Consider the following 27,940-nt stretch of genomic DNA (forward strand, 5'->3'; position numbering starts at 1 on the left):
ATAGGCACCAAAAAAAACAATAATCCAATAAAACTGAATAAAAAATCGTTTGAAAATGATCATGTTGTGGATCAGATTATCGAACTTATTATAATTTTAATTTTTTCTTCATACATGTGTAACACAGGTTTTTGTTGATTCGAATGTAGTTGTTATTATAGGTAATTAGTTATAAAAATAAATAATATTCTAATCCACAATATAACGATTTTTTATTATTTTCAAACGATTTTTAATTTTTTTGGCTCTTAGCTCCTATACTTTACAGTTTTTTTTTATTATTTTCAATCCCTTGCCATTGAATTACCAATAATACATAATATAGTATGTACTATAATGATCGTATTATATATGAGCTAAAAGGAAAAAAAAACTACAAAATCGAGACTTTTTGTTATGTTTTGCTTTAACGTTTTTGTTTCGTTGCTTGTAAAATATGATAAAATTATCAACACATCAATACAACAACGTCATATTACCTAAGCTACAACTTATTTATGTTATTTTTTTAAACGAATTTCTTACTTTTTTATTTTGCTCCTAGCTCCTATACTACAACGATTTCAGAGTTTCCCCTTTTGGAAACATTATATTATACTTCAATATCCCATTGGTACATTTCATTCATGTCGATTCTGGGTTTTTGGTTCATACATTTTTGGACATGTCGTTTGAGCATACGAAGTAAAAGAACGATGAATGTGACGGTGATAATAATAACTATCGTGAAATATTTTATAATTGTTTCTTGTTAGGTTATACTCGTTTGAATTAAAAGACAAAAAATATTTTTTTATAATTATTTTATTGTGACTCCAACAACAATTACAGTGATTCCTTAAATATATTTTTACATTTAGACAAAATATTTGTAACATGTAATAACTACATATTAATTCACATTAAATTCACAAAGAATCAAATAAATCGAGCGCAATTCAATATAATAATAATACACCAAATTATTATATCGAACTGAAGACCTGTAATAAATTGCAAATTAATCATCATAAGAGAAAATCGTTGCAAAAATATCAGCCGTTATGATAAAACTCTGGATTGGACAGACTCCGTTTCGGTATCCTAAAATATATTAGAATAGAGATTTTTATTCATACTGAAGTGCTTTACACATTTACAAGTTGAGTTATGAAATATACTTTACAGTACTCGAACTAGTCACTACCTACAACCTCTCTTGAGTATAATATGCTACTTTATAGTAAAATACTGTGAAAAAAATAAATGCTCCTAACAAATGTCAGAAAATACAAATGCTCACATTTATACTTTAGATGTGTTGCATTATCTTTTACAAAAATACATCTGTAAAGACGTCAGGCTTTCCCATAGAAATATAATTAGACGTAATATTGTCTAAGCTGGGTGCGATAGGATCGATTTTTTACCGGCCAATCACACGAGTGGCGGCAAGGACGTTTTACAGAAACGAGTATATTGTCAGTAAATTAGCCTATTTTCATACGCAAGTGAATCAGTCGCTAATAAACTGATCCAAATACGACTCGATATATAGAATTCTATATTCTTTATGTAAATTGTGGACTGAGGTAATTTATTGTATTTGTTTTTGTATAAAACAGAATTTTGAGTAGTATTAATAACTTTGATAATTTAATTTTATTTAGTGATATTACGTATTCATAATATGATAATGTCAAATAAATTTGCGTTAAAAAAACGGATAGATGAATATTATACCTACGTAGGTAGGTACTATATTGATATTCGATGCTAAATAAGCGATACAATATTATATTTAAGCTAAATGAAAGGAGAATACTTAAATTTTTACAAACTATAGAATATAAATTGAGACTAACACTTAAGTCACTACAGATAATAAATTTTCCATTATTTACACCAATTATTTAAATACACAACAGTAATACACATATAATAAGATTTAATATTATTATATAAGAATTTTGATTTAGGTCTATTAAAAAATTAGCATTAGAAAATTTATGGATTCAGAGATGAGCGTGTTTAATATAAAATAATATAAAAAATAAAACTATTGTAACTTAACCTTAAATGACTAGCAATTTTTCAAAAAAAGACCTTTTTTACATAAGATCATTACGTATAAAATAAGAAATAAAGCCAGTGAGAGGTGTTCCCAAATTCCAATAGAACGTAACGAAAGTATAATTTTCCGACATTTGCCCGATTCTACAATATATTTACACTCTCCCGTGATACAATATACAACTTAAAGTAATTCGTGCACCATCATTTACATTTCCGTATAGAGATATAAAAAAAAGCTACGCTAAAAATATATTAAGTAAAGCAAGTATCAAGGAAGTATATAATAGATTCCATTCAGTCGTTTTCGAAGTCTTACTAATTAAATTAGTTAAAGTGATATACAGGATTATTGTACGTTTAAAAAATAATAGTAGGGGTATTCTAACAGTCTTCCGAGTTAATTATATTAAATTAAAAGTTGGATACTTATTATTCGGGCGTGTTTTTTGAATGTTCGCTTTTTTAATGTGACCCTTTCCCTACGTTACCCTCGTTGCTAAAACGTAGCCTTTGTCCTTTACAAAACATAAACTTACTCCCTTTCTAATGTCGAAAATACCGGTTTAGAAATTTTGGCGTGATTGTTACAAACATACATCTCATCCTACAAGATACACACGAGGTCAGTTTTATACAATGTATTTAAAAATTATTCTTCTTTCCTTTAAGCCATTTCCTGGATGCATTTCAGAAAAATATATGAAGAGATCTGTATAGTTGACGAACATAGGTAATGGATATTGGATACCCATAAACTTTTCAAAATAACACCTACACATCTCGTAAGAAAAGCTTACAGAGTTGGAAGATCCATTCTTAAGCAGAATTTTTTCAAATTCCCCTTGGTAGAAGCTCAAATCCTTTAAGAAGAAGGATGGACAATCTAAAAGAGAGAAAATAAAAGATAAAATAAATCATATCAAGCCAACTTCGAGTATCAGCTAGTTAGATTCGTATGTTTGATTTGATACTTTTGCGCTAGTTCCGAGCTCTTATATCGTGTATGCAAAAACTGATTTAATTTACAATTTCGTACCTAAATAATATACGATTTGGCCGTCTGAAAAAGAGGGACCCAAACATATAAACTATTATTTAAAACAAATAATATTCGTTTAGGCATTACGAATTCTTTAGCCAGAATCAAGTCAAGTAACTGTTGAAATTTTAATAATTTTATATTATTGAACCTAGCCAATTATATATTATTTATCATATCAATAACTAATCATATATTTTTCAAGTTTCTATAAACCTTCACAATCAAGCTTTTCCTCACACCTGAATCGGGGCTAAATGTCAGTCGAAACACGTGATAAAAAAATGGAATTCAAAACATGTTATAGAATCAGTAATCAATAATGTCATTTAACAATCGGAATTTTACTACGTTATTTTTACTAATTTAAACATTTAAGTAGACAATAGACATCTAATATTTATCTCCATTGACTAATGCCTGGTTTCAATTTCCAATCGTTCAGAAATTATTCCAAGAGTGTCCGAGCTAGTTTGGCGTTTCTCAACGCAAACGACCAATTTGAGATCGATTGGATATTCAAACCGACCACAAATATAATAAAACGATCTAAGGGCTGATTTTTCAATCCTTGGTTAATACTTATTACCATATCAAAAATGTATTCTTTGCCCGTCTTTGACAGTTTACGGGTGACATTTTAATATTATCGTGTAATACTTTATTGGGCGGATGTTTTAACTATGGATTGAAAAATCGGCCCTATATGTAATATATAAATTATACATCGATAATAATCAATTAGACATCAAAACATGACACTCAAATATATATGTTACGAACATACAACTATGTTAATACTTTCATATATCTATATCATAATATCTAGACATTGTAGTGATCACAAAAATAAATGATAGATTCTTTACAAAAAAATAACAAGAATCGCCTGTAAGATAGAAATGTTAACAAATACAACTCAAAAAGACCTTAAAAAAATGCTTAGAATAGTTAAAGCTGTCTTTGTGACATAAATAAAACAATAATTTAAATTTACCACCGCTTAAGAGTTTATCGTCTATCTATAGTTTAATATTACAACATTAAGATAATTGTAAATTACAGTAATAACACGTAACATACAAGATATGTAACAATAAATATACGTATGAAAATATCGTTGCAAATGAGGAATTCCTAAGTTTTCTTAACAATTTAAGCGAAGCTCGTGCTATAGCAATTAATATAAAATGCAAAAAATAACATAAACCAAAATGGACTTAAAGTCTGTTTTGAATCTTTTGCCACAAAATTTGAAAATTACTATTTTCCATACAAATAATAAGAGATATAATATAATAAGAGATATAATAACACGCTACACAAATACGTATTATCCATTGAGCTGAGACATTCACTACAACACATATAATATCATCAAAAGGAATTTAATAAATTACGCTAATTATGTATGGATCAAGTGATCTTTTTAGCTCAGAGGGACCGATGGTATAGTATCCTATTTTCAAGGCCACCACTACTACTACACTCTACAGGCTTCAGAAATGAGATACCCCCCTCTTAAGTAGACCAATTAAGACTCGTCCAATGTCTATGGTATTTTGTGCAAATTGCGTCAATTCCGAAATTCGAATTTGAAAATGAGTATTATACTCGCCCAACGTCTCTGTGCAAACCTGAAATTCGAATTTCGTCAATGAGTATATTGCGTACGTCTCGGCTGTTGACGTTACATTGCGTCACACTCGGTATGATTAAGGAAAAGAAATCGGCAGCTGATGTTGGCACTACAGACACATATTATAATGATAAGAAGACGGGTTGCACTCCGGGAGTGCCGGCAGAAGTGAAAACTTGATTATTAACGTTGGGCATGTTTGATATCCATCCGTCTTACGCTTTTTCGATCAGGTCACGTGTCCTGACGCGAGTTTAAGATTTTATACCCAACGCCGCTAAAGAAGTTTTCACTTCAAAAATTAGCCAGCTGCACCACTCCTCCCCTTATCCGCACGTGTTGGACTTAATCAAAAAAGAAGTCCTCATCATTGGAGTCGATGGGCGACACGGAGACGAGCGAGGATCGCTCGGAGGAGTGGGAGGCGGAGAGCACGCGCAGGTAGTCCTGGCTGGTGTTGGACTCGCTGGACAGCTGGTCCGGCGCGTCCTCGTCCAACTCGTTGGAGTCGCTGGACAGCTGGTCCGGCGCGTCCTCGTCCAACTCCTGGATCGCGTCCAGGTCGTGCAGGTCGATGTAGTAGGTCGGCGCGTAGTCGCCGTCCCCCTGTCAGAAGAGCTCGCGCCGCACATTCAGGATCGAGCCGCGGCACATCGGGCACTCGCGCAGCATCGACGTGCACACCGAGCAGAAGCCCCTGCACACAGGAAATTATACTTTACTAGTGGTCCGCCCCGGCTTCAGCCGTGGTACATATTTCGCAATAAAAGGTAGCCTATGTCCTTTCTCGGGTATCAAAATATCTCCATACCTAATTTCATGCAAATCGGTTCAGTAGTTTAGGCGTGATTGAGTAACAGACAGACAGACAGAGTTACTTTCGCATTTATAATATTAGTATGGATTTACACCCATTATACTCATCATCATAATATGGCCTGTACCGGCTGTACCCTCATAGAAGGTCTTTGTCCAGCAGTAGTGACAGACAGTGCAGACAAACAATGGCTCGTAATGAGATAGAGTCGTATAGTTACATGAGTAATTTCGTCGCGAAGGCAAATGTCAAAACGGACCTTTTATTTTGTGATGAGTAAACCCTAGTACTAATTTAATTAGACAAAGCAAAGATAAAAAATAAAAAAAAATGGTACAGTATAATTTACTTACACTCTATTACGTTTAAGAAAATGATATACAAATAACACCATATTATGTTGTAGTGAATTCTTTCTTATAAGAATACCCATTGAAATTTATTTACTAAAAACATACAAACCTATGTCCGCACGGATCAAGGATGCAACAAGCTGTAGCATCATAGCAGAGCGTGCACGAGTCCTCCTTGACGCTCGAGGTGCGCATCTGCTGCAAGTACAGGCGCTTTGGCTTCACCTGGAACAAGTTAACTCGGTCAGAACGAACAGTCTGGAATATTGTATAACATTAAAAATTGGTTGTTTGTAAAGTAGGTTTACGATCGAGATGTTTACGTGATAACGTCTTATTGGTGGCAGCGCTCGAGATGAGACGGGCGATCGGTCCGTCTCTCTCTCGTTATACCTGCGATCGCGCTCGTGAGGTTTTGGTGTGACACACGTTTCTGAACATGTCACCCGACTAAAACGATTTTAAAAACGTTATCACGTAAAAAATATTTTCATTTGCATTTTACCAGGTTTTACCTTAACCAAAACAAACGTTAGTTCTTCACGTATAAACCAATATGATGACCCCGCTTGACTCTTTATATAGACAAAGAACACCGTCTACAATTTTAAACAAGTCTATAATTATCTAACGATGTTAGAAAATAACACAGTGTCGTAATTACATTTCAATTGATTGCTTTTCTTTGTTGTAAGTGCGATAATAGCTGAGTAATCTGACCGAAAGAACACATGTTGTTTCCCCAACGTTTATTGTAAATAAATAATAACAGAGAGATTGCAAGGAGTGCAATTTATGTCAACTCAAGTATGCATGTCGTTGAGTAACATGAAAAGTAGACATTTGAAAGGTTTGTTATCGTATTTATATTCAGAGACAAACGAATGCATTGAGTATATGAAATAATAATTTTACTTTTTAGTCTGCAAATTTCCAACTGTCGTGTTAGTAAAGTTAGCAAAGTAAATGATTACTAACCAGCTGATTTTTTTGTTTTCACTTAGTTAATATTTATATAATTCAACACACATTGTCCTACAAATTGCGTAATAAATATTTGAGAACCATCAAATCAAAACATTTTATCCTTGTTACCTCTGTAAGCTACCACAGTCGAGAGTTTCGTACAAGAAATTATTGGTCGTCTCATCAAAATAAAGCTACTCACGGAAAATTAGCTTGATAGTAATCAAGTGCAAAAATGGGCGATGGATCCTGAACTATAAGGTTATGTAAGGAAAATAATGTTCTATCAAGAATAATTTTCTAAAGTGATAAAAAAAGTTTCTAATACAGCAGAAAATATTGGTGGTTGTCTCTAATTGTACTGAAGCCCGAACTGACCCTGTATCATTAAATAATTGTGTTTTGTTAACTTGTTAGATATGTATTGTAGAATAAGTCATGCAAAGATTTAGTATATGTTAGACAATAAATCTAATAGGTTACCCTTTTTGTTCAGTAGAATAATGTCCGTCATATTATCTATATATAGCAGGCTGTGTATCAATTTACAGACGGCGGGGGTATAAGGCCTGGCTGTTAACCCCCGTCGTTCACGGTGATAGACGGCCACCGTTGGGTTTTAGTTGATATGGCTTCGCAGCGAGTCCCATATATGTACTAATAAGTAACTAAATTGATAGGCGTATTGTAAAATTTCCTTCGATATCCCGTTTGTTTTTGTCACATTTAATGTTTTATATGCTATACTTCTCTTTCATCTATTTTTTCATTTCTCGTAGTCTTAGAATAAATGTAATTTATTAATGCAGTAATAGTTCATGAAAAAAATATGGTGAATGGCTCTAAGATATCTTTTCATGTCCTAGTTACTTATAATTATCTTTGACTTGCTTCTAGCTTTTACCTTTATGTTTTCAGCTCTTAAAATATTCGCTTTGTGATTCTGAATATATTTAAATTATATGTTATTATGCACTTTCATTCTGTAAATCTAACCGTGTAGTTTACGTAATTGTTTCTTCAACTTTTCTATTCCTTGTGATTGCTTATTCCGTTAGCCGGTTACAGAAAATATATCTTTACTCAAACATGTATTTATTTCACCATGTACGGTTATATTATTCAATTAGACTTCTTCTAGAAGCACTTTTGAATCGTCATTACATCTTTTTTGCATTTATCACCGACTCGGAACGCAGATCTCTATGCAGAAGAACCGACAAGAAACTCCATAGTTACTCTTTTAAATACTGAATACTGAATATTTTATTCTTTATGTGTGTTATTTATATTCCGTTACTAGCGGTCCGCCCCGGCTTCGCCCGTGGCACATATTTACGTTTTCTCTACATAAAAACCATCCTCGTACTTCAAGGAATATAATAAAAAAAGAATTATCGAAATCGGTTCAGCCGTTCTCGAGTTATGCGCTTACCAACACATTTTGCGATTCATCACTACATAGTATAAAACAAAGTCGCTTTCCCTGTCCCTATGTCCCTATGTCCCTTTGTACGCTTAAATCTTTGAAACTACGCAACGGATTTTGATGCGGTTTTTTTTAATAGATAGAGTGATTCAAGAGGAAGGTTTATATGTATAATAAGATCCATTAAGTAGTGGAGAAGTACTGTTATTTTTGAGGTTTCTAATGTGATGTCGTAAAAAATTACATTTATTCCGCTTACATTGCAAACGCAGGCTGAACCCTACGAGTTTTATCAAAATAATGTACTAAGTATACACATTGAAAAGGTCTACAGAAAAGTCCGCGATGGTATATGTCTATCTCTTATGGATAACCCACAATAACTTTTTTTTGTCATTTACTTTTTACGACAAATAATGGCTAATTTTCGAAGCGATTTTAACCAATACAGCATTAATCCTTAACCAATTAAATACCATGGATACATTGTTCATTTAATATAGATCTATATGGCCCATTACACCGTATGATTTAAGTGAATATTTTCGAAGATATTACAGATTTAAAAATTGCAGGACGTAGCGTTTGCGGCCGCCCGGCTATGTATTTTATACCCGTGCAGCCGTGCGATGCCGGAGGCCGGAGCGGGCCGCTATATTTTAATACCTATACAACGTTCACAATTTTTCTGTAGTGTATTTAGTATCAGCATTGCACCCGTGCGAAGCCGGGGCGGGTCGCTAGTTTTTATATATAAGAAGAATACTGTAGTAGTTTGGATATTCGTGATTTTTTCTAGACGATTACTAATGGAAGTTTCTAACGTTTCATGATATATTATGATGTATAACTTATTTATTATTTTGTATAGGGGATGTTTTACAGTGTTTCCTGTTCGTATGTATATTTATTATATTTAATTTTATTTTTGTTTGAAGAGCAGAAGTTTGATAATCTCATAGACATTTTATTTTTTAACTAGCTTTCCGCCCGCGGCTTCGCCCGCATTTTCAAAGATAAACCCGCATAGTTCCCGTTCCCGTGGGATTTCCGGGATAAAACCTATCCTATGTGTTAATCCAAGTTACCCTCTATATGTGTGCTAAAATTCATTGTAATCGGTTTAGTAGTTTTTGCGTGAAAGAGTAACAAACATCCATACAAACTTTCACATTTATAATATTAATAGGATAATCTCAAATCGTGAATTTGCTTTTATTCTTAGGATATGTAAAAAATTAACTAAATTTAAAGTATTTGGTGTACCATGGATAACCATGTCCATTTTCTGCTATACTTTATGTTGTAGAATATAAACTTTCATAAAAACATTATATTAGTTGTTCATTTATGTTACATACCAATTCAAAACTTGCTCATTTGTACTTTTTTCTGGTTCTAAATCACCAACAAAGTACCACCTGCATTTCTCTGTCTGTTGGTATATGAACCATACGTTATTGACATTTTATCCAGTTAACCAAATTTTAGTTACAATAATACAATTCTTTCATTCTTCTAGCCCAGTAATAATAATAGTGGTCAAATAGCAAAAATACCTGAAATTACTGCATCCATTTTGATTACTGGATCCATTGGAAGAATAGTTTAAAAGATATACTTTAAATGAGACATATGCAGTTGGGTCTCGAATTATGATTCTTAGAAATAGAAGGAGGATCGTTTTGTAGATAAAGATCTCACAATTTTCCCTAAGGTACATTTTCGATAAAACTTACCTTGACCGAAAAAAAGGTCCATTTATACCGAGCTTTTGAAGAATATTTTCCTTATTTAGAATTCTACATAGCACATACCTATATACATATATATATATAGGTATGTGCGATGTAGGATTTTCAACAGAAGGATATTTGAGAATTACTTTACTCCACTTGAAAATATACTTGTGACACTTGAAAATACATAATTTGACATATCAAATTATATATTTTCAAGTGTGATAATCATATTTTCAAGTGGAGTTAAGTAATTCTCAAATATCAATGTTGAAAATATATCTTCCTGTTTGATACTTTGTTGTTCTTTGTATTTGATGACCAGTCAGCAGTATGTTGTAATGTTACTCTAACTAAAGTTTTTCTTTCTGGTCGCTAATGACGTTAGCATAATTATTATTATTCATTGTTGTCAGGCAATTTTCTTTCCAGTTTGCTCAATTGTTTCAAAATGAAAAATTATATAAGTACTTATATAGATTTCGGCTTTTCCTTTTACCCTGGCTTTGATTTTCCTCTTGATAAAAAGTTTATCGTGTTATAATTTTGTATGGATTCATAAATAAAGGTCTTTCCTTATAGTGAAGCTATTGATATATATTTCTTATACATCTCTTTGGAATTATTCTTTGCTGTGTACAAGTCTAAGCTTTTGTGTGTTAACCTTTCCCAAGCGTTGTATTTTTGGAGTACTTATTTTATAGTTTTAGTCGCCTTTTTACCAAATCTTTAATTCTGTAATGGCGGCCGTAAACGGACCGCTTCAAGCAGTTGAGACCGACGGCTTGAAGCCGCGACCGTGCGGTGAACTATAGACATTCATTCACTGCCGTACACATGACTGCTCGAGCAGTCGCCACTCCTTTAAGCCGTCAACTGCGCGGTTTTGAAGCGACAGCTCGAGCAGTCCGTGTATGTCGCTCAGCCGATAACTGCTCGAGCCGCCCGTGTACGGCCACTCTAAGGGCGGCCGTACATGGACCGCTCGAGCAGTTAAAGGCTGAGGGACGTACACAGACGGCTCGAGCGGTCGGCGTCAACTGCTCGAGCGGTCGGCGTCAACTGCTCGAGCGGTCGGCGTCAACTGCTCGAGCCGTCGGTTGTTGACCGCTCGAGCCGTCGCTACCAAACGCTCGAGAGGTTGATTTTTTTGACTGGTCAAGTCATTGATTTTCAGGGGAGAAGGGAGCCGTCGACGGCACGGTGGAATTTCGTCATGCAGTTGACGGCTTGAAGCGGTCGCGATGGCTCGAGCCGTCACGTGTACGGCGGTGAATGAATGCCTACAGTTCACCGTGCGGTAGCGGCTTCAAGCGGTCGGTCTCAACTGCTTGAAGCGGTCCGTGTACGGCCGCCCTAAGTAATTATTATATTTGACGATTATTTGTACAAATTGAAAGGTGGAGATATAATACCAAAACAATATACATACACGTTGAGGTCAGACGTTATTAAATACATATTTTAGTACCTACCATGTGTACATGATCTCATCGTATTTATATTGCCCTAGATTACTTAAGCAATACTTAAGTAGTAAGACTACTAGACGTCTTACGAGCACATTCATATAATTATAAAATGATTACCATCTTCTGTTCCTCAGTGAGGATGCCGAAATCATTGAAAGTGGCGAAGAGCCGATCGACCGGCGGGTACCGGAACGGGTCCTTGCCGAAGTTGAACCGGCACTGCTGGTACGCCATGAAGCTGGCCGCCGCGAAGAAGCCGTATCTGGAACGAATATACCCACATTTTAGATTTATATTACATTAATCCAAAAAAAGAGATATATATATATATATAGCATAGATATCCTAAACAAGGTAGGAATCCTAAAAAACGCAAGTTGATTGGCATGCGTACAACTAGTACGAGTACAAAAAAAATGTGAATCGTAAAAACTTATTTTTACGATTCATATTTTTTTATATCACACTTTATTACAGTTGTAAATAGAGGAAACCTTACTAGTTGTAAAGTGATCTCTTCCAGACCTTTTATTAGGAATCCCAAAAAAAAGGCAATGAGTTGGCAAGAGTACAAATAACTTATAGCAAAAGATTATCATCCCCTTTATTTAATGCGAAAGTATATTTAATAATGTATTTGTCTTTTTTTTGTTTTTATTTCGTCACGAGTCGCGACACCTGATGATAAATACACCATATGCACCCACAATGCCAGAGACATATTTGTAAGTATGATGCCGGCTTTTTAGGTACAGTTATTCTATCTTCTTAACCCTAGATTATAGCCGTTTGGAAATACCACATGAGGAAATTCCAGTTCCAAATACAGAAGAAACATCTTATTAAGTTATAGATCGCCAACAGTTAAGGTGGTGAGAGTGGTATTGTTTTCGATGTCATATTGTACAGTGATGAAATTACGGGCACAAAACAAACTTTGTTACTGTGTTCAAATATCTTAAACTCATGGGAATTTTCCTCTGACCCCCCGAGCGAAGGCGTGGGCAGAAAGGTTACAATAATTTTCCGAAAAATATAAAGTGAAAATAAGGATAAATAATTTTCCGAAAAAGATAAGGTGAAAATCGCTTAGTAACCGAATGTTTTAAACCTTATCGGATTAATAGACACGAGGGGCTTCTTTTTAAACGTTTTATTTGATACACATTTCAAAGGATAGATTAATCAGTAAATATTCAAAACTGGTATTATTAGTCTTATAGTCGAACACTTATATCTTGAAGTCTTAAAGTCAGTACATTTTATATTTTCATTATCTTTTCATTTGTATTGTAGAAATTCATTGTTCCAAAAGTATTGATTATAAATCAGAATCTTTTCAGTTGTGTACACATCTCCAAGGTCGAACCAAACAAACAATACGCCCTAAATAAATAATTATTTTCCAAGCTCTTCAATTACTATTGTTACATTGTTTATAAAACATCCCACATTATTATGTCTAGGTAGACGGGATTACGAAGAATCGTTAGATAAACAAGCAATTATTATTCATAAATATTTATCTCTAAAATAATAAAAGGCCCCAAGTGGCAAGTATATGTTTTTATCGTTAAACGACGATCTAAAAGTTAGAAGTAAAAACATGTCGTACAAGCTATAATCGATTATAAAACAGAAAAAAGCGTGTGGCGATGAATTTTCCACCTAATGATTTTCATCCTTACAAATAAAAACGTATTTACACCCGATATAAGGAAAATTTGGGACATTACCTCTTAGACCGGGAGATACTGACACAAAATTTCGAGTCATTTGTAACAGGATGGCGGTTCTACAGGGTTCTTAGTACGCAATGACAAAAAGAAAAATGATGGTGTGAACGCTGGTACCGGCGGCTTAGTCGCGTGGGCGTTAGTCGAACTCATCGGAAAATAGCGAAAGTCAAACGATTTGTAACAGTATGGCACTTATTTTTCCTGTAAGTTTGAGGATCAACGAATGTAAATACAAAATTTCAAAGATCTAGGTGTTGGAAATCTTCACTTATATAAATTAATAATAAATTTATTTTTCAAGTATGACAGCACTTTTTCCCCCTACTAGAAGTATGGCAAATATAATAATGGTCACATTTTATCAAATACTCTCCAAAAAGCCAAATGCAATACTGGTACAAAAAGATAGGCGAAATAAAAAATTTTTGCAGATTTTCGGCGGTATGGCGACCATTTGGAATCGTCCGAAAAGTATGGCATGGCGATTTTCGTAAATGGCTGCACGACGATGGTTACCTGTGCAAAAGTTAGCTTGGTACAAATGGTTGAATAATTGTTTTTTTTAAATCAACACATTCGCGTCGGTATGGCGGGCTGTAAGTCATACCGGAAAAGTATGGCATGACACTACCGCCTACTTCTTTTTTATGGGCTATCGGTAAAATCTAAAATTTTTGTGTTACAAATCGTTTGACTTTCGCTATTTTTCCGACGAGTTCGACTAACGCCCACGCGACTAACCCACCGGTACCAGCATTCACACCATCATTTTTCTTTTTGTCATTGCGTACTAAGACGCCTGTAGAACCGCCATCTTGTTACAAATGACTCGAAATTTTGTGTCAGTATCTCCCGGTCTATCTTGATAAAGAGAAAAATCTATACGTATCGTATTTGAAGAAAGAATGTGTTTAAGAAATAAATATAATATCAATGTCTGCTGTCCGCTAATAAATGTACGACTGGTTTTCAAACCATATTTGAAATTTATATTTTAGGTACTGAGACATATTTCTGTAATAAAATTTCAAAAAAGTTAAAAAATGTATATGTTTTTATAAAACATTTTTGCATTGCATTAAATACTATTTATTTAAGAAAAACAATTACAGATGACACTATATCTAGCAAAAACTAGGGGCCGATTTGCTATACCTAAGGATATTTGAACGAACGTTGCTATGGATAATTATTATTTGAGAGCTTTCCTACGTTACGAAGTGAAAACTTGATTATTAACGTTGAGCATGTTTGATATCCATCCGTCTTACGCTTTTTCGATCAGGTCACGTGTCCTGACGCGAGTTTAAGATTTTGTACCCATTACAGAAAAAGTGCTCAACGCCGCTAAAGAAGTTTTCACTTCAAAAATTTCATGGTAATTTCATATTAAATTATAATATGATTGTGTTTTTCCATTTCTAATTATTACAAAAGAAGATTGAAAATAAATAATAAAAAGATAGGTAAAATAAATATTAAATAAACAACGGAACCGTATTTTTAAAAGGCGGCATTTTACAAACGAAAGTGGGCGTTACCTTTGCTAGGTGCACAAAGACACCGCCACCGGCACGTGTAACCGTCCGCGCATCAAAAACTCACCTGGTAGCTTCAAATATATCATTGCAGGGCGGCAGCCTGTGCCCGTTGAGGGAGAAGATCACCTCCTTGGTGTTCAGGTCTATCAGACACCCGAGCACGTCTCCCGGCTGCCAGGTCTGAACCTCGTCCACGGCTGTCGGCTTCGCGTTGTACCAGACCAGTTTGCGGCAGCCGTCGTACGAGATCGAGTACAGATCGTCACCGATACCGAAGCCCTCCTGAAACATTGCTCACTCCTAGGCACTGTGGTTTACTTGCTTACGGCTATTAGGCGACTTACACCCCTGTTACTATCCTACTAACCCATATTAAAAGTAATAAGAAAGATAGAGTGGTCAATCTTCAAAAACGGTACAAAAACATACGATACGTAAACAGGAAAAATAAAATGGCATGATTTAATTATGGCGAGTTAGGCACATTTAGAAATGTTAATAAAGTAAAACACGTTAAATGAACGACCTATCACTTTACTAGTAGATACCTATAAAAAAGAGTACCTATTACATATATTTTCGCACGTCAGAAATGAATACAATTTTATTTCAGTACAAATAATTAAGTGTGAGAATGGTATGGTATCTACAAAGTACTTACATCGCTCAAAAAGTGGCTGTTCTTAGTAGCCCATCCGATTTGCATCACGCCCGGTGTAATCATTGTGGCTTCATAGTACCAGCATCCCTCATCGGCTTGGTATGTGCACCGAACGCTCTCGAACGAATACGAGTCACATCTAGCCTCCAGGCCGTTTGGCGCAATCTGGAGGTATTCGCTCACGTCCCGGCAGTTTAGTATGGCGTTGATGCCGCTCATGTCTTGTCTTTCGAAGGACAATTGCCTGCCCTCGACCATGACTGGAAATTTATATGGACTTGTTAGTCTGTTTTGAACAAGACTTTTCTTATGATATGAGATATTCATAGTTATAAGTCAAAATACAGAAAAGACCGGAATGGTTTATTAATTACTAGCGACCCGCCCCGGCTTCGCACGGGTGCAATGCTGATACTAAAATATACACTACAGAAAAATTGTGAACGTTGTTTAGGTATAAAAATATAGCGGCCCGCTCCGGCATCGCACGGGTATAAAATACATAGCCGGGCGGCCGCAAACGCTACGTCCCGCAATTTTTAAATCTGTAATATCTTCGAAAATATTCACTTAAATCATACGGTGTAAAGGGCCATATAGATCTATATTAAATGAACAATGTATCCATGGTATTTAATTGGTTAAGGATTAATACTGTATTGGTTAAAATCGCTTCGAAAATTAGCCATTATTTGTCGTAAAAAGTAAATGACAAAAAAAAGTTATTGTGGGTTATCCATAAGAGATAGACATATACCATCGCGGACTTTTCTGTAGACCTTTTCAATGTGTATAATACTTAGTACATTATTTTGATAAAACTCGTAGGGTTCAGCCTGCGTTTGCAATGTAAGCGGAATAAATGTAATTTTTTACGACATCACATTAGAAACTTCAAAAATAACAGTACTTCTCCACTACTTAATGGATCTTATTATACATATAAACCTTCCTCTTGAATCACTCTATCTATTAAAAAAAACCGCATCAAAATCCGTTGCGTAGTTTCAAAGATTTAAGCGTACAAAGGGACATAGGGACATAGGGACAGGGAAAGCGACTTTGTTTTATACTATGTAGTGATTAACGGGAGGTAGAGTGAAGGGCATACATTTCCAGATAAATGTATGATTATATGTAAGGGCGTGATTCTAAAAAAAACTGCACACGTTTTTAGCCCCAGAGGCAAGAAGGGTGTTATAAGTTTGTCATCGATGTCTGAGTGGATAGATTTGGATGCGGTTTTTTTTTTCATTTGTAAGCCAGTTTATTTGTGGTGGTTCTAAGATATGTTAAATAAAAATCCGTGAGTCAGCTTTTCTATGCTCCTTCAAAATGCGTATCAAATTAAAGGTCTTGACTAGTATAATACTATGTATACAACGTCAAATAAAAATTCAAGATAGTCGACAATTTTCGTCTTTCTCATACACATTTCCAAAAACATATTGGGGTATGTTTACTGCAATCGTATTTAGCTAACGTTTTTATCTGAAATATGGTACATATAATATATATACATTCTATGTAAAGAATGAACTCCATTTTAATTAATTTTAAATATGTAATACGTGCATTTGGAAAAGATATGAATTATTAATATAATTATTCATTAACTACTTATGTACAAACTTAACCTTTTTGTGTCTTCTTTTTGTACTTGTGTCCACAATAAACGAAGGCTTTCTTTACATATTTTATTACTTTTATTCAACAATTGAAATGTTCTCGTAAAGTATGTTTAACGAGAAAACAAAAGCAATTTTACTGTGACCTTTACCACAATAGAAAACTCATCACAGTTGTTTGTATAAATTTTTCGTGACGTTTATTTCTTATTTCCTTCTCTAAGCTCTATGCAATTTTATTTCAATGTACGTATTTGAATCAACAATATTTTATAAGTTTTATACACCGTTTTTTAATTCCTTGAAATTATTTTTAAAATTTCATGCTTTCTAACAGTTACGTCCTCACGCTCTTTTAGAATAACTTTAAAATCAGACCAATATAGTAGGCTATGTACTTACTTAATCCTTTATTTTGCGTATTCATAATACATTAAATTGCTAAATAAACACATATGATATTGTTTCCTTTAATGTTAACCAACATCGTACGGTGTTTATTTTTCAGCCCTTTATATGTTACTTGTCCTTACCTATTAATATAATAGATGTCATATTGTAAAATAAACATATATTCAACCAAAATCATAAATAAGATTTTTTTGTTTGTTTCTAAAGCAAAGAATTGTAATGCAATTCTTTTTTTATTTGAAAGGTGGTTCATTTTTTTGTTAAAAATATAGATCGTGAATACATGTTAGAAATCCATATTTAATGGCATATCCAAGTACCTATAGTTTTTCAATGAAATTTATTACGAATTTAATATAATTGCTGGTTCGAGAAGTATTTTATATGACCAGCAATCACGCGGAATGATTCTCGATACAATGTGATTTCATGGAACGTTTTTGATCCATTTTAAATTAAAATAATTTGGAAAATCCAAAAGTGCACGCCTCATAATTTTTTTTTAATAAATATTTATTAATTATTATTTTTGTTTATTTAATAACAATTAAACCACATCGAATCAGACCCTGAAAAATGAAAGGGTTCTATTCCTGAGCATACTCAAGCGTAAGAGAAAAAAAAGACTCGATTAGTAAAGTATTTCGGTCGCTATCGTGTTAACAAGAAAAAGGATCCGCACATACAGACACACGGACGTCCAAGACAGAACTTTTTTAAACTGTTTTTTAACTAGTTTAAATAACAAAAATGACATCAAAAATATCATGAACGTTAAAAATAGTGTTTTTTCTTAATATGTGTGTGTATGTATTATCTTACAAGTGCAAAATACATAAAGACATTTTAAGTTTGAAAAATCAGATGTTTTGCGCGAAGTGACAGTAGTACCCACCTCAACGCTTCGCTTATGAGGCGTGCAATATAAAAAAAGAAACTATCACGTATTGTTAGTGAACTTTATGTTAGGAAACATTGTAAATCAGAAATTGAAGATTAAGCTGTGTTGGCATGTATAATGATCAGCTTAGTAAACAAAAATAATTATTGTCTGAACGTAATACTACAGGTGTGCCTTTAAAAAATGGTCACCCGAACTCATATTATTACGACGCGGACGCCGGACGTTAATTCTCGCTAACTGCTAACTTGTTGACAATATAGGCCGATTAAGAAGAGCTGAAACGTCAACACATTTACACATTGCACATATTGTGTTGTGTCTGTGAAGAAGCGCGCGGCTTGACGTCATACTGCATACGCATCATGAAAAGTCTGCCCGTCTTTCTCGCGCGCAGACTAGCTTAGGGGGCCGTAAAGGGGACAATTATTGTTTTTATTTTGCAATTGTTTATAAATTCAGGGTGATGTAATTTAAACAAAGACGTTAGGTATACTTCTAACAATATACGACGAGATACTTTGCGGCACGCGGATTAGAATATTTTTTTAGTAAAAGTAAAAAAGTTTATTGGTAAATTATGTAATAATTTTAATAATAAGTTTTGTAAGCAAAATGTAAACGTCGTATATTAAAATTTTCATACATAGCTGAACAATACAGCTTATAGTGTAATGTAGCCTTATCTCTTACGTGCTAGGGTGTCGCTTGTCTTGTTTCTTGGGAGTGAACGCACGTGTTATTTTGTATTGTTTGTTTAATTATTATTTGATAATTGTATGATTATTAATACTTTCATTATTTTACAATAATAATTGATTATGAGAATAAATAATTAAGTTCATCAATTGAGTTACTTTTAAATTATAATTTTACATATAGGTATAATATAAATTATGAGAGCTGTCATAATTATATTTGTATATGTATATTTATTTACAACGCACCCATTTTACAATTCAAGTCTACACTTTAGAGTCGCATTTATTTTTGAATAAACTGTAAAGTAAAATTGCATAAGTGTGAGTACTGTGAACATGCCAGCTTTCCTTAATCGGCCTGTACAATCATTGGCGATAGGCTATAAACCTTCGTAATTTCCTATTGAATCTTTTATAACTTACAATGGCTGACCGTACTTGACAGTTTTTGTTGAAGAATCAAAATATATTTGCATCATTATCATAATATTATGTGTTTAACGAAATTAGAATCGAAAATATTCAATACGGAAATTTAAAAACGAAGAAAATACGAGATAGTTTCGTTATCAGAGCCATAGTGATAGTTAGAACGAGATGTAACATGTGACCTTCATCCAGCCCACATACATCTCGTAGGAGAGATGCAATCTGTTATTGATTTCCGCCCATATTTACAGCCTCGTGGAAGCAAGCTCCAATAGGCTAAATAAAGTTTCCACTCCGCTCCATATTATCAGTTCGTCGAAGCTACATCGCTGACATCATTTGCATAATAAACTAGACTGCATTCAACAAATTGTGCTTACTTGTGAGCGCACTATTTGATTCCGTAATCACATTCATTATGATCATTATCAACTGCAATCATGGTATCCATTCGCTCATATAATGTAAAATCAGTATTGAATATTCAAAGATACCATACTGCGATAATTTCATGGAAAATGTAATATGTATTGAGCATCTGCAGAAGCTCGCATTTATTATGCAAGGGAATTTTATGAAAGCATGTTTTGATTAATTTCGCATTTTCATGGAATTCTTCATTTCATCAAGTTTTCTTTGATGGAATTCTGTGCAATAGGTATTTGCTCTATTATGCGAAAAGATGGAGAGCTGTGGAAATATGATTTATACAAAGAAATTGAACGTAATTAAGGCTTATGAAGACGTCGTTCCAATATTGCAGATAATGACGTAGTTGTACGGCATCGTTAAGGATGGGGGTTCAATTCCGATCATACTTATAAATATGTGCCTGTGTCAATTTTTTTCCAGGATCTCCAGACCGAGTTTTATACCAAAAACCGTAAAATCCCTGAAAACACAAAATACCAAAAAAAGCTACTTACATAGGTTATCCAGAAGCCATGCGGCGACGAAGCCCACCTGCCTCCATACAAAATCTTCATCGTTGGAGTGATTCTCCAAACCAACCAGAGGGTTATCTCTGTGTGTGAACTTGTGTTTGATCTTGAGTTTGTTCTCCATTGTGTGAGCGAACTTCTCCATGGCGACCATTGCGAATAGGCAAAGCAATGGATCGCGAGGCTCGGCCTGGTGGAAACATCCACGTGTTAATACACTGATAACTAAAAGTTAATCTGTATTGCCATCAATCGCTTATGACAAATCCTCATTTCTGCAATACATCAAAAAATTGGATGAAATCTGCGTTAACATTGACCGAGCGTCGTTAATGTATGTCACTGTCAACAATAATTATGACTGAAGCTAGGTAACGTGGGCATTTCGAAGTAAAACAGTTTCTAGGTTTCTTCCCACATATTACGAGTTAGTATATATATGTACTATAACTATTATATACTAGTGGTCTGCCCCGGCTTCGCCCGTGGTACCTACATGTTTAAACTATCCTATCTCTCAAGTTGGATCGAACTGTACATGGTGTGCGAATTTTATTATAATCTTGTACCTAATATAATATAATCGTGAATTTTATTATAATACTTAAGTGGTTTAGGAATTAGGAGTCCATTGAGGACAAACATTGTGACACGAGATTTATATTATACATATATTAAGATAATACCTTGTTGTGAGATAAATATACGTTATGTCATATGTTGTATTAGCTCGCGTTGTATCGGAACGAGAATTCTAGCCGCACTGTGTCAGGGCGAAGGTTATTATCAATGTCACTGTGTCTTGGGGTCATTTGTTATTGTCAGGTCAGTACAGTACAGTGAATGCAAGTTTATAAACAGCTGACTGACGATTATTATTATGTTTGTAGTAGCTTTCCGCAAGCGAATTCACCCCTGTGGTCAAATGAAATTCTCATGGGAATGAGTTGTCTCACCGTGGTAGAAAGCATATATGCACTCTCTATAGTCCTTTTCACCTAAGATGATTCCTGTGACACATCGCTTGTTGACACATGTAGAGATTGCCTTTATTGAAATCGTATCAATTGTTTCCGATAATCGATAATATTTTATATGGAAATGAAATCGATTTGAATAAAGGACCAAAATTAGTAATTTCGGCATTTCGCCAACAATTAACTAAGGAATCTTAGCAAACAACTGCGACTAAAAGTGAACAATAACAATTAGTAATAATAATAGAATACCACGTAAAGTATCAATATAAAAATGCAATTTGTATACAAGGCTGACGGACTCGTACAGACGATTGACGCGATGGACAAACGATCACAATATGGGCGCCGATTATAGGATTTTCCAACTCTATAATTTTTCAACGTTCTATTTCATATACACGAATTGCGTAGGTATTTTTTTTGTGTTATTTTATTTTATTTTTCGTTATATTAAACTAAACAATACTGTTTTTGTTTTAGTAGCTTAAGATGTTTCATTTTTATATTTTTGGTAATAATACCGCCTTAAGAGCGCATATTCTATTTAACGCAAGTCAAAAACTCCGCGATCTATTACGATAGATCGCGGCTTGCGCTATCCTTTTACTATGGACAGCATAGGTCCACAGGAGAGCGCCGAGCAACATGTCCTCTCTCTAGAAAGGCTCGCTGCCGACTGATTGTAATCGGGTCGCGCGCAGTGTTTTATAGTACTTTAAAAAAAATTGTAGAAAAATAATAGAGGTACCTTAGTTGATTTTTTAAATTTTATCTTATAAGTAAGACATTCTTTTATTGCAATATGTATAAATTATATTCAATAAAGTCAAATATCTTGGTGAAAATAATCATTTTGTCGACTATAATTTCTAAAAAAATTCACATTGTTCGGATTTTAATTTCGTAAGATAGGAGTCCAAAATAAAAAAATCTTTTAACTAACTATTTTAATAAGGATTTTTGCAGTTAGTTAAAAATAATTGTGTGTTAGATCTGTCAGCAATTTCAGATATTTTTAGCTTCGAAATTGACACTAAAAGTGAAATCAAGTAATCATCGGCTCAGTTATCTTGATGGTATTCAGAAATACTGTATTAATTGAAAAAAAACTCTTAACTAACTACATAGACAATAAAATTTCCTAAAATTATTAGTAATTCATATGTTTGTAAGATAAGTGGTTGATGGACAATCTGGTTTGAAAAATCACATATTTGAGCCAAACAGCGCACGGACCGCGTACACGGCCTTAAAATAAAAATATTATGCATTAAAATTATTTTAGCTTTTAAACATTAAATACGTAATTTGGAACACAATGAAGTGTCACAGGAATCATCTTAGGTGAAAAGGACTATAGCTTCCTATATCCAGAGTCAAAACTATAAAATCGCTCCGTTGCGACGTAAAAAGGGGACAAACATAATATAAACAATCTCCTATTTATAATACTAGTAAGAAAATAAGAATAAAGACTATCTCCATTGCATTATGCATATACAGGGTTATTTGTAAAACACCAGCAACCTCGCAGGACATGATAGCTAACATCATAAGAAACAACATTTGTTCTACGACTTTTGATAATTTGTTAGATTTTATTTTCATACAAAAATAAATATTCATTTAATTTTCCGTTTGAATATTATAAACTCTACGCGCATCCCAAACATTACGTAAACAAGAAGCGAACGAGAGGGGGAAGGGGGCGTCGCGTCGTCCTTTCGATAATGAATAGAACATAGACTTACAAATGTTAAGAGAGTACAATAAAAGCTTTAAAAATCATTTAAAAATAATTTATTGCGTTATGCCAAAAGTCGTAGAACAAATGTTGTTACTTATGATGTTAGCTATCTTGTCCTGCGAGGTTGCCGGTGTTTTACAAATAACCCTGTATAAGATATGGCAAGGTAAGGTACCTTTATATATATGTAGGAGTATTACTGGCTGGTAGAAGTATTACTGGCTGATGAGAATTACATCGGAACGAGATTTGACAACTGTCGATCTGGCGGAGCGTCGCGTCGATGGTCGGCGGCAGACGTTGCTTGGTTACAAACGAAGAACGTCTAGAGCACCACGTTTGCGACGAATCGCTATTGTTCCGAGTAATCTTGTGCATTGTTGTATCGAAACTAATTAAAAGCGATTGATCAAGTGATTCCCTAATTACTAGCGCATAGATTTGTGCGATTACATAACATTTGTTTGTAACATTGATGATTCATTTGTTTCCACCAACATTATAATTTACTGAAGATATGGGTGATTCTGATGAATATGGCCATCCGCCCATATATATTTAACCCAATTTCTGAAAAATATTAATTAACATATACAAAAAAAGGCCATAAACTTACAATCAATGTGTAAAGGAAGTCTAGAGTTCTGGTCGTGAGCATAGCAATGCTGTTAGGCCCGACCAGTTTTTCGGCGAGGCAGCCGAGCACGACGCATATGTTGCGATCGACCCTATTTGTGGCACGTTCCGCCCTTGCCCTCTCATTCGACAAATTGAACATTTCGGACACCTAGGGAAAAGGACATTATCATTATTGTTTTCCCAAATGAGATAAACGCAGAATTCCATTCGAAACTATAGTAAGGCCAACGAATCGAGGTATAAAATATAAACAACGTGACCGTTCCCTACTTGCATTGCGATAGGAATCAAATACTAGGTCAATATTTTTCTTATATGTACTTCTGATAGTAGTTCGACATCTCCCGTAAAGAAATTAGTGACATTTCGTTTTGACATTAGTCCGTTTACATTCTTTCATCCCGATTAGTTGGCTTTCCTATAGCTCTATAAAGCATTTCTTACTTTAACTACAGACTCTCTGGAGGGCAGAGGACAGGCGTCCAGCAGTATTGAGATGGCGGTCGGCCCAAAGGGATTCTCGACGGGAATGACGTTTGCCATCGAAGATATCATCTGAAGCCATCCTTCTTCTTTGTCAGCTATGAGATGCAGCTTTACGAGTGATACATGAGAGTCTTCTTCACTGTTCACATAAAATGGACTATATGAAATTGATAATTATACCCATCCCCATTTAAGATGAATTGCTGGCAATTTGTTTTGAAAAGTCTGTCCAACTCATATCTTTGAATCTGATAATGTTAAACATTCGCAATAAAGCTGTTCATAAAATTTATTATTAATAGGAATAGCACAGGCACATAACTTAGATTAACTTTGACTATAGTTGTACGAAACCATAAGCTTCAGATAGAATTCACAGTAAACTTAACACGGCGGAATAAAAAGCTAGGCATAAAATACGTTCGCAATTTAAAGCTTTCCAACTTTAAAATATTTTCTATCATTCCGAGTTAAAGGGAGTGGAATAGTTTTCCTGTAAATCTATCGGAATAAATGCTCTTATCATACTCAATTACGCACAATCATGTATTTATCTCGATGGAATTCTCTAGAGACTTACTATTTCTTTTAATTCAGAAACTACGATCTATCTTACATACAATGCGAACTTTTATTCCACTTCTCGGAGCATAAGTAACTTTAACCTATTTCCGTGCATATTCTTGGGAAAATAGTGAAATCCAACCCATCCATCTATTATTTCAAATTCATAACTTTGAAGACCTCGAAGTTCTACATTGGCTTCAGTTACTAAACAAATATATTATTTCATTCGAATATACATTTAACATTATAAAACTATCCTTTTTCAAGTTTACATTGTGGAAAAATTGATTGAATTGAAATTACCGATTTCCGATAACCACGTCATTTATAATAACACAGTAGGTGAGTTGATAAATATCACATACTTCTATTATAATTTAGCTTAAAATTGTTATTCCATAGGTTTCTCTTTCTTTCTTTATAGGCTATTGGTAATGACTTCCCTCATGGTATATAATAGTGCATTTAACAGTCAGGGATAACATACATAATATCTCAAAGGGTAAGTGGGTCCAGGTGTTCCTGAGATTAGAGTGTTGCTCATGCAAACTATTTATCAGCATCATTTAATTATTTATAGTAATAAGCATAAATTTTTAATAGTTTCTATATATTTATAATTAATCTTTTAAAATATTTGCAAGTTACCATTTATTTACACTCTAGATATTAAACAAAGTTTTAACTTTAATGCATACCTAGAAACAATTTTTCGTAAATATGATAATGACAATATGAATTGCCGATGTAGTTGATATAAATCAAATAAATTGGTAAGCTTAAAGCTTGCTGTATAGCATCGTCCTTCATAGCAAATAAAAACAGTTGTCCCTTTCAGGTGGATTAAGAAATGCTTTCATAGCTGATTCCCTTTTATAAAATTTTCATAAGCTGGGGCGATTCAATTTTCATCCAATAAAGAGGATTTTACAAATGGCTGTATTCTTTAATCTTATCTATTATTGTGAAGTGGAATTAAATTGCATTATACTTGATTTTACATTGACCCAGTTGCATGGCCAAATAAAACTTTGCTTTAATTATTCCGCCTATCAGAAATTATTTATAAATAATGTTGATGTTCATCAAATCATCATTCTCAAGCAACAAGTGTCGTAAATCGTAATGATATCAAATTCCTATGTGGTGATTAAAATGATACATTTGTGTTACAGTATGTATACACTAAACCTCAAATAACCACTTGTTGCTGAGAGTTCAAGTATATTTTTCACTTAGAAGTTAGAACATGATACTAAATCTTGCTTGTGTAATAATTGTTGAAATCATTGATTTATGGGCGAGGTTAAATTACGCGTTACTTTCGGCGCAATATAACATATGGATTCTTTATTAGAATAAAAGCAACAGATGAGTCTCATAAGCTTTCAAATTGACAAATTTCTCCATATCCAGCTACAATGAGGGCTATTTACACAATAATTTTAAGTTTTCTGATATAATTTTGTAGAAATTTTGATATAAAGCAATTTTAACAAAATATGTATGAAAATAGGATCAATGTTGCAGAAAATGTATATAAAAAATATGTTATTTGTGATAATATTGTAATACATTTGAAACCATTAACAATTAAGTACTATAATTTTCAAACATAAAAAAATAATTTTATGAAATATTTCAGGGAGGCCATTTTGAAACATAATTTGGATAATTTTTTTAGCGTGCTATGAATATTTCTTCGCTGTTGCTCACACATAGATATAAATGCATTGCTAGTATACCTTCGCATAGACAAAGAATAACAATCTCTACAATCTAATATGAATAAAAGAAATGAGTGAAATATAAAAAAAAATCTTGGAAAACAAATAAAATCATAATATTATAGTATGAATTGCATTGCTGGAGTATCCTTTGATGGTTTCTTGGTCATTTTACCTAAAACACAACAGAGTCTAATTTCCGCTGAAATAATACATTTGGATTATTAACAGCATGAACCCAGAACATTCATTAAATAAAAATCTCCTGGCACTTGATTGTAATAAATCAAATAATCAAGACTTACTTGTCGACTCTCGAAGCTGCTATATTCAGCATCTCCAGCACCAACCGATTCACCAGATTGGGATCTACTCTGGCCGCCCTATGCTGATGTTCAGATGAAGTTGAACTCCGTGCAGAGCCAGGCGCTGCGTACACAAAGACATCCGGAGCCCGGCTCTTGCAGCAGCAATCACCCACTATAAACATACCAAATGAATGCTACGCCAAACCCAAAAGAAAAACCTACTAAAACAAAGCAATAATACTCACTCCTGACGTCTGCTCCTTTCTAATTAAGATTGTTAAATTTCATGTATTATTTCACATTATTCACCAACTGCTGTCCCAGGTGGCTATCTATAAGACAAGACAAACAGGTGGGTTATGAAAAACAAACAAACACTAAACTTCAGAATCAAGTCCAGATATAATTCTTTAGAATATTTGACCCGAAAAAAGTGGAGAGCTCTTTCACTGGCGAAATCCCGGAATGCACTGAGAGCGTTGCCGGTGACGCAGTAAGGATAATATGATTGATTGATTTGATGCTATCCCAGGTAAATGTGCCTCCACTGAACATGCGTCGAATGCACTTTTACCATAGAGTATATATTAGTTGCTGTTTCACTTACTCTCGTATGAAATGTTATTTACGCACCGTAACATCCCTGTGTTTCATCATTTAATTCAAAAATATATAAAAATAAGATGTTCACAATTAACGTTTGTTATTGTTTTTTTATATATGTTGGATACATACGGTAAATGTTTTCATATTTCTCACAAGATGATCACAAAACACAATGAAAACTATTATTATTTTGATTCAATGTAAACCAGTTCTTGTAATAAACTATATTGTTCAGTTATCATCAATAACTAATTAATATAATAGTATAACAATTCTTTTACATGGGAAAGGAATCACACACCACTGTTCACATACAATTAAAAACATAGACAGGATTTATGATCTCCAATCTCCATCTCGAGCTCACAAACGGAACTGCCAAACGCAGAAAGCAATAAATGTCAAGTAACTGTAGCCTG

The 27,940-nt window shown here is 33.9% G+C and overlaps 1 protein-coding gene across 7 annotated transcripts; it reads right to left on the reverse strand.

The window, feature by feature from the left end:
* Positions 1-1,991: 1,991 nt before the first annotated feature.
* Positions 1,992-27,894, reverse strand: LOC149911247 (RING finger and SPRY domain-containing protein 1-like). 7 transcript variants are annotated; one of them, XM_090104469.1, is made up of 11 exons: positions 27,837-27,894; positions 27,161-27,247; positions 26,913-27,087; positions 24,272-24,470; positions 23,805-23,975; positions 20,447-20,651; positions 15,451-15,710; positions 14,854-15,071; positions 11,627-11,771; positions 6,013-6,128; positions 1,992-5,430 (listed from the first exon to the last, which is right to left on the reverse strand). In XM_090104469.1, coding segments are annotated over exons 2-11 (1,578 nt in total). In that variant the 5' UTR covers positions 27,162-27,247; positions 27,837-27,894; the 3' UTR covers positions 1,992-5,342. The 7 variants fall into 7 exon arrangements, with proteins under 7 accessions (XP_089960595.1, XP_089960600.1, XP_089960607.1 ...); XM_090104474.1 differs by having other exon boundaries at positions 27,823-27,883; XM_090104481.1 differs by lacking the exon at positions 27,837-27,894 and adding an exon at positions 27,523-27,608.
* Between the last annotated feature and the right edge of the window lie 46 nt (positions 27,895-27,940).

The sequence above is a fragment of the Colias eurytheme genome, chromosome 1, assembly GCF_061535395.1.
Source record: "Colias eurytheme isolate Ceu_HAF_F1 chromosome 1, ilColEury1 Martin Lab GWU primary, whole genome shotgun sequence".
Taxonomy (NCBI): Eukaryota; Metazoa; Arthropoda; class Insecta; order Lepidoptera; family Pieridae; genus Colias; species Colias eurytheme.

Excerpts from the sequence above, each read along its gene's own strand:
- LOC149911247 (XM_090104469.1), bottom strand. Across the intron at positions 24,471-26,912 it reads GCAGCTTCGAGAGTCGACAA|TCCATTTTATGTGAACAGTG; the intron begins GTAAGTCTTGAT and ends AATTTCATATAG. Across the intron at positions 6,129-11,626 it reads TCACTGAGGAACAGAAGATG|GTGAAGCCAAAGCGCCTGTA; the intron begins GTAATCATTTTA and ends AACTTGTTCCAG.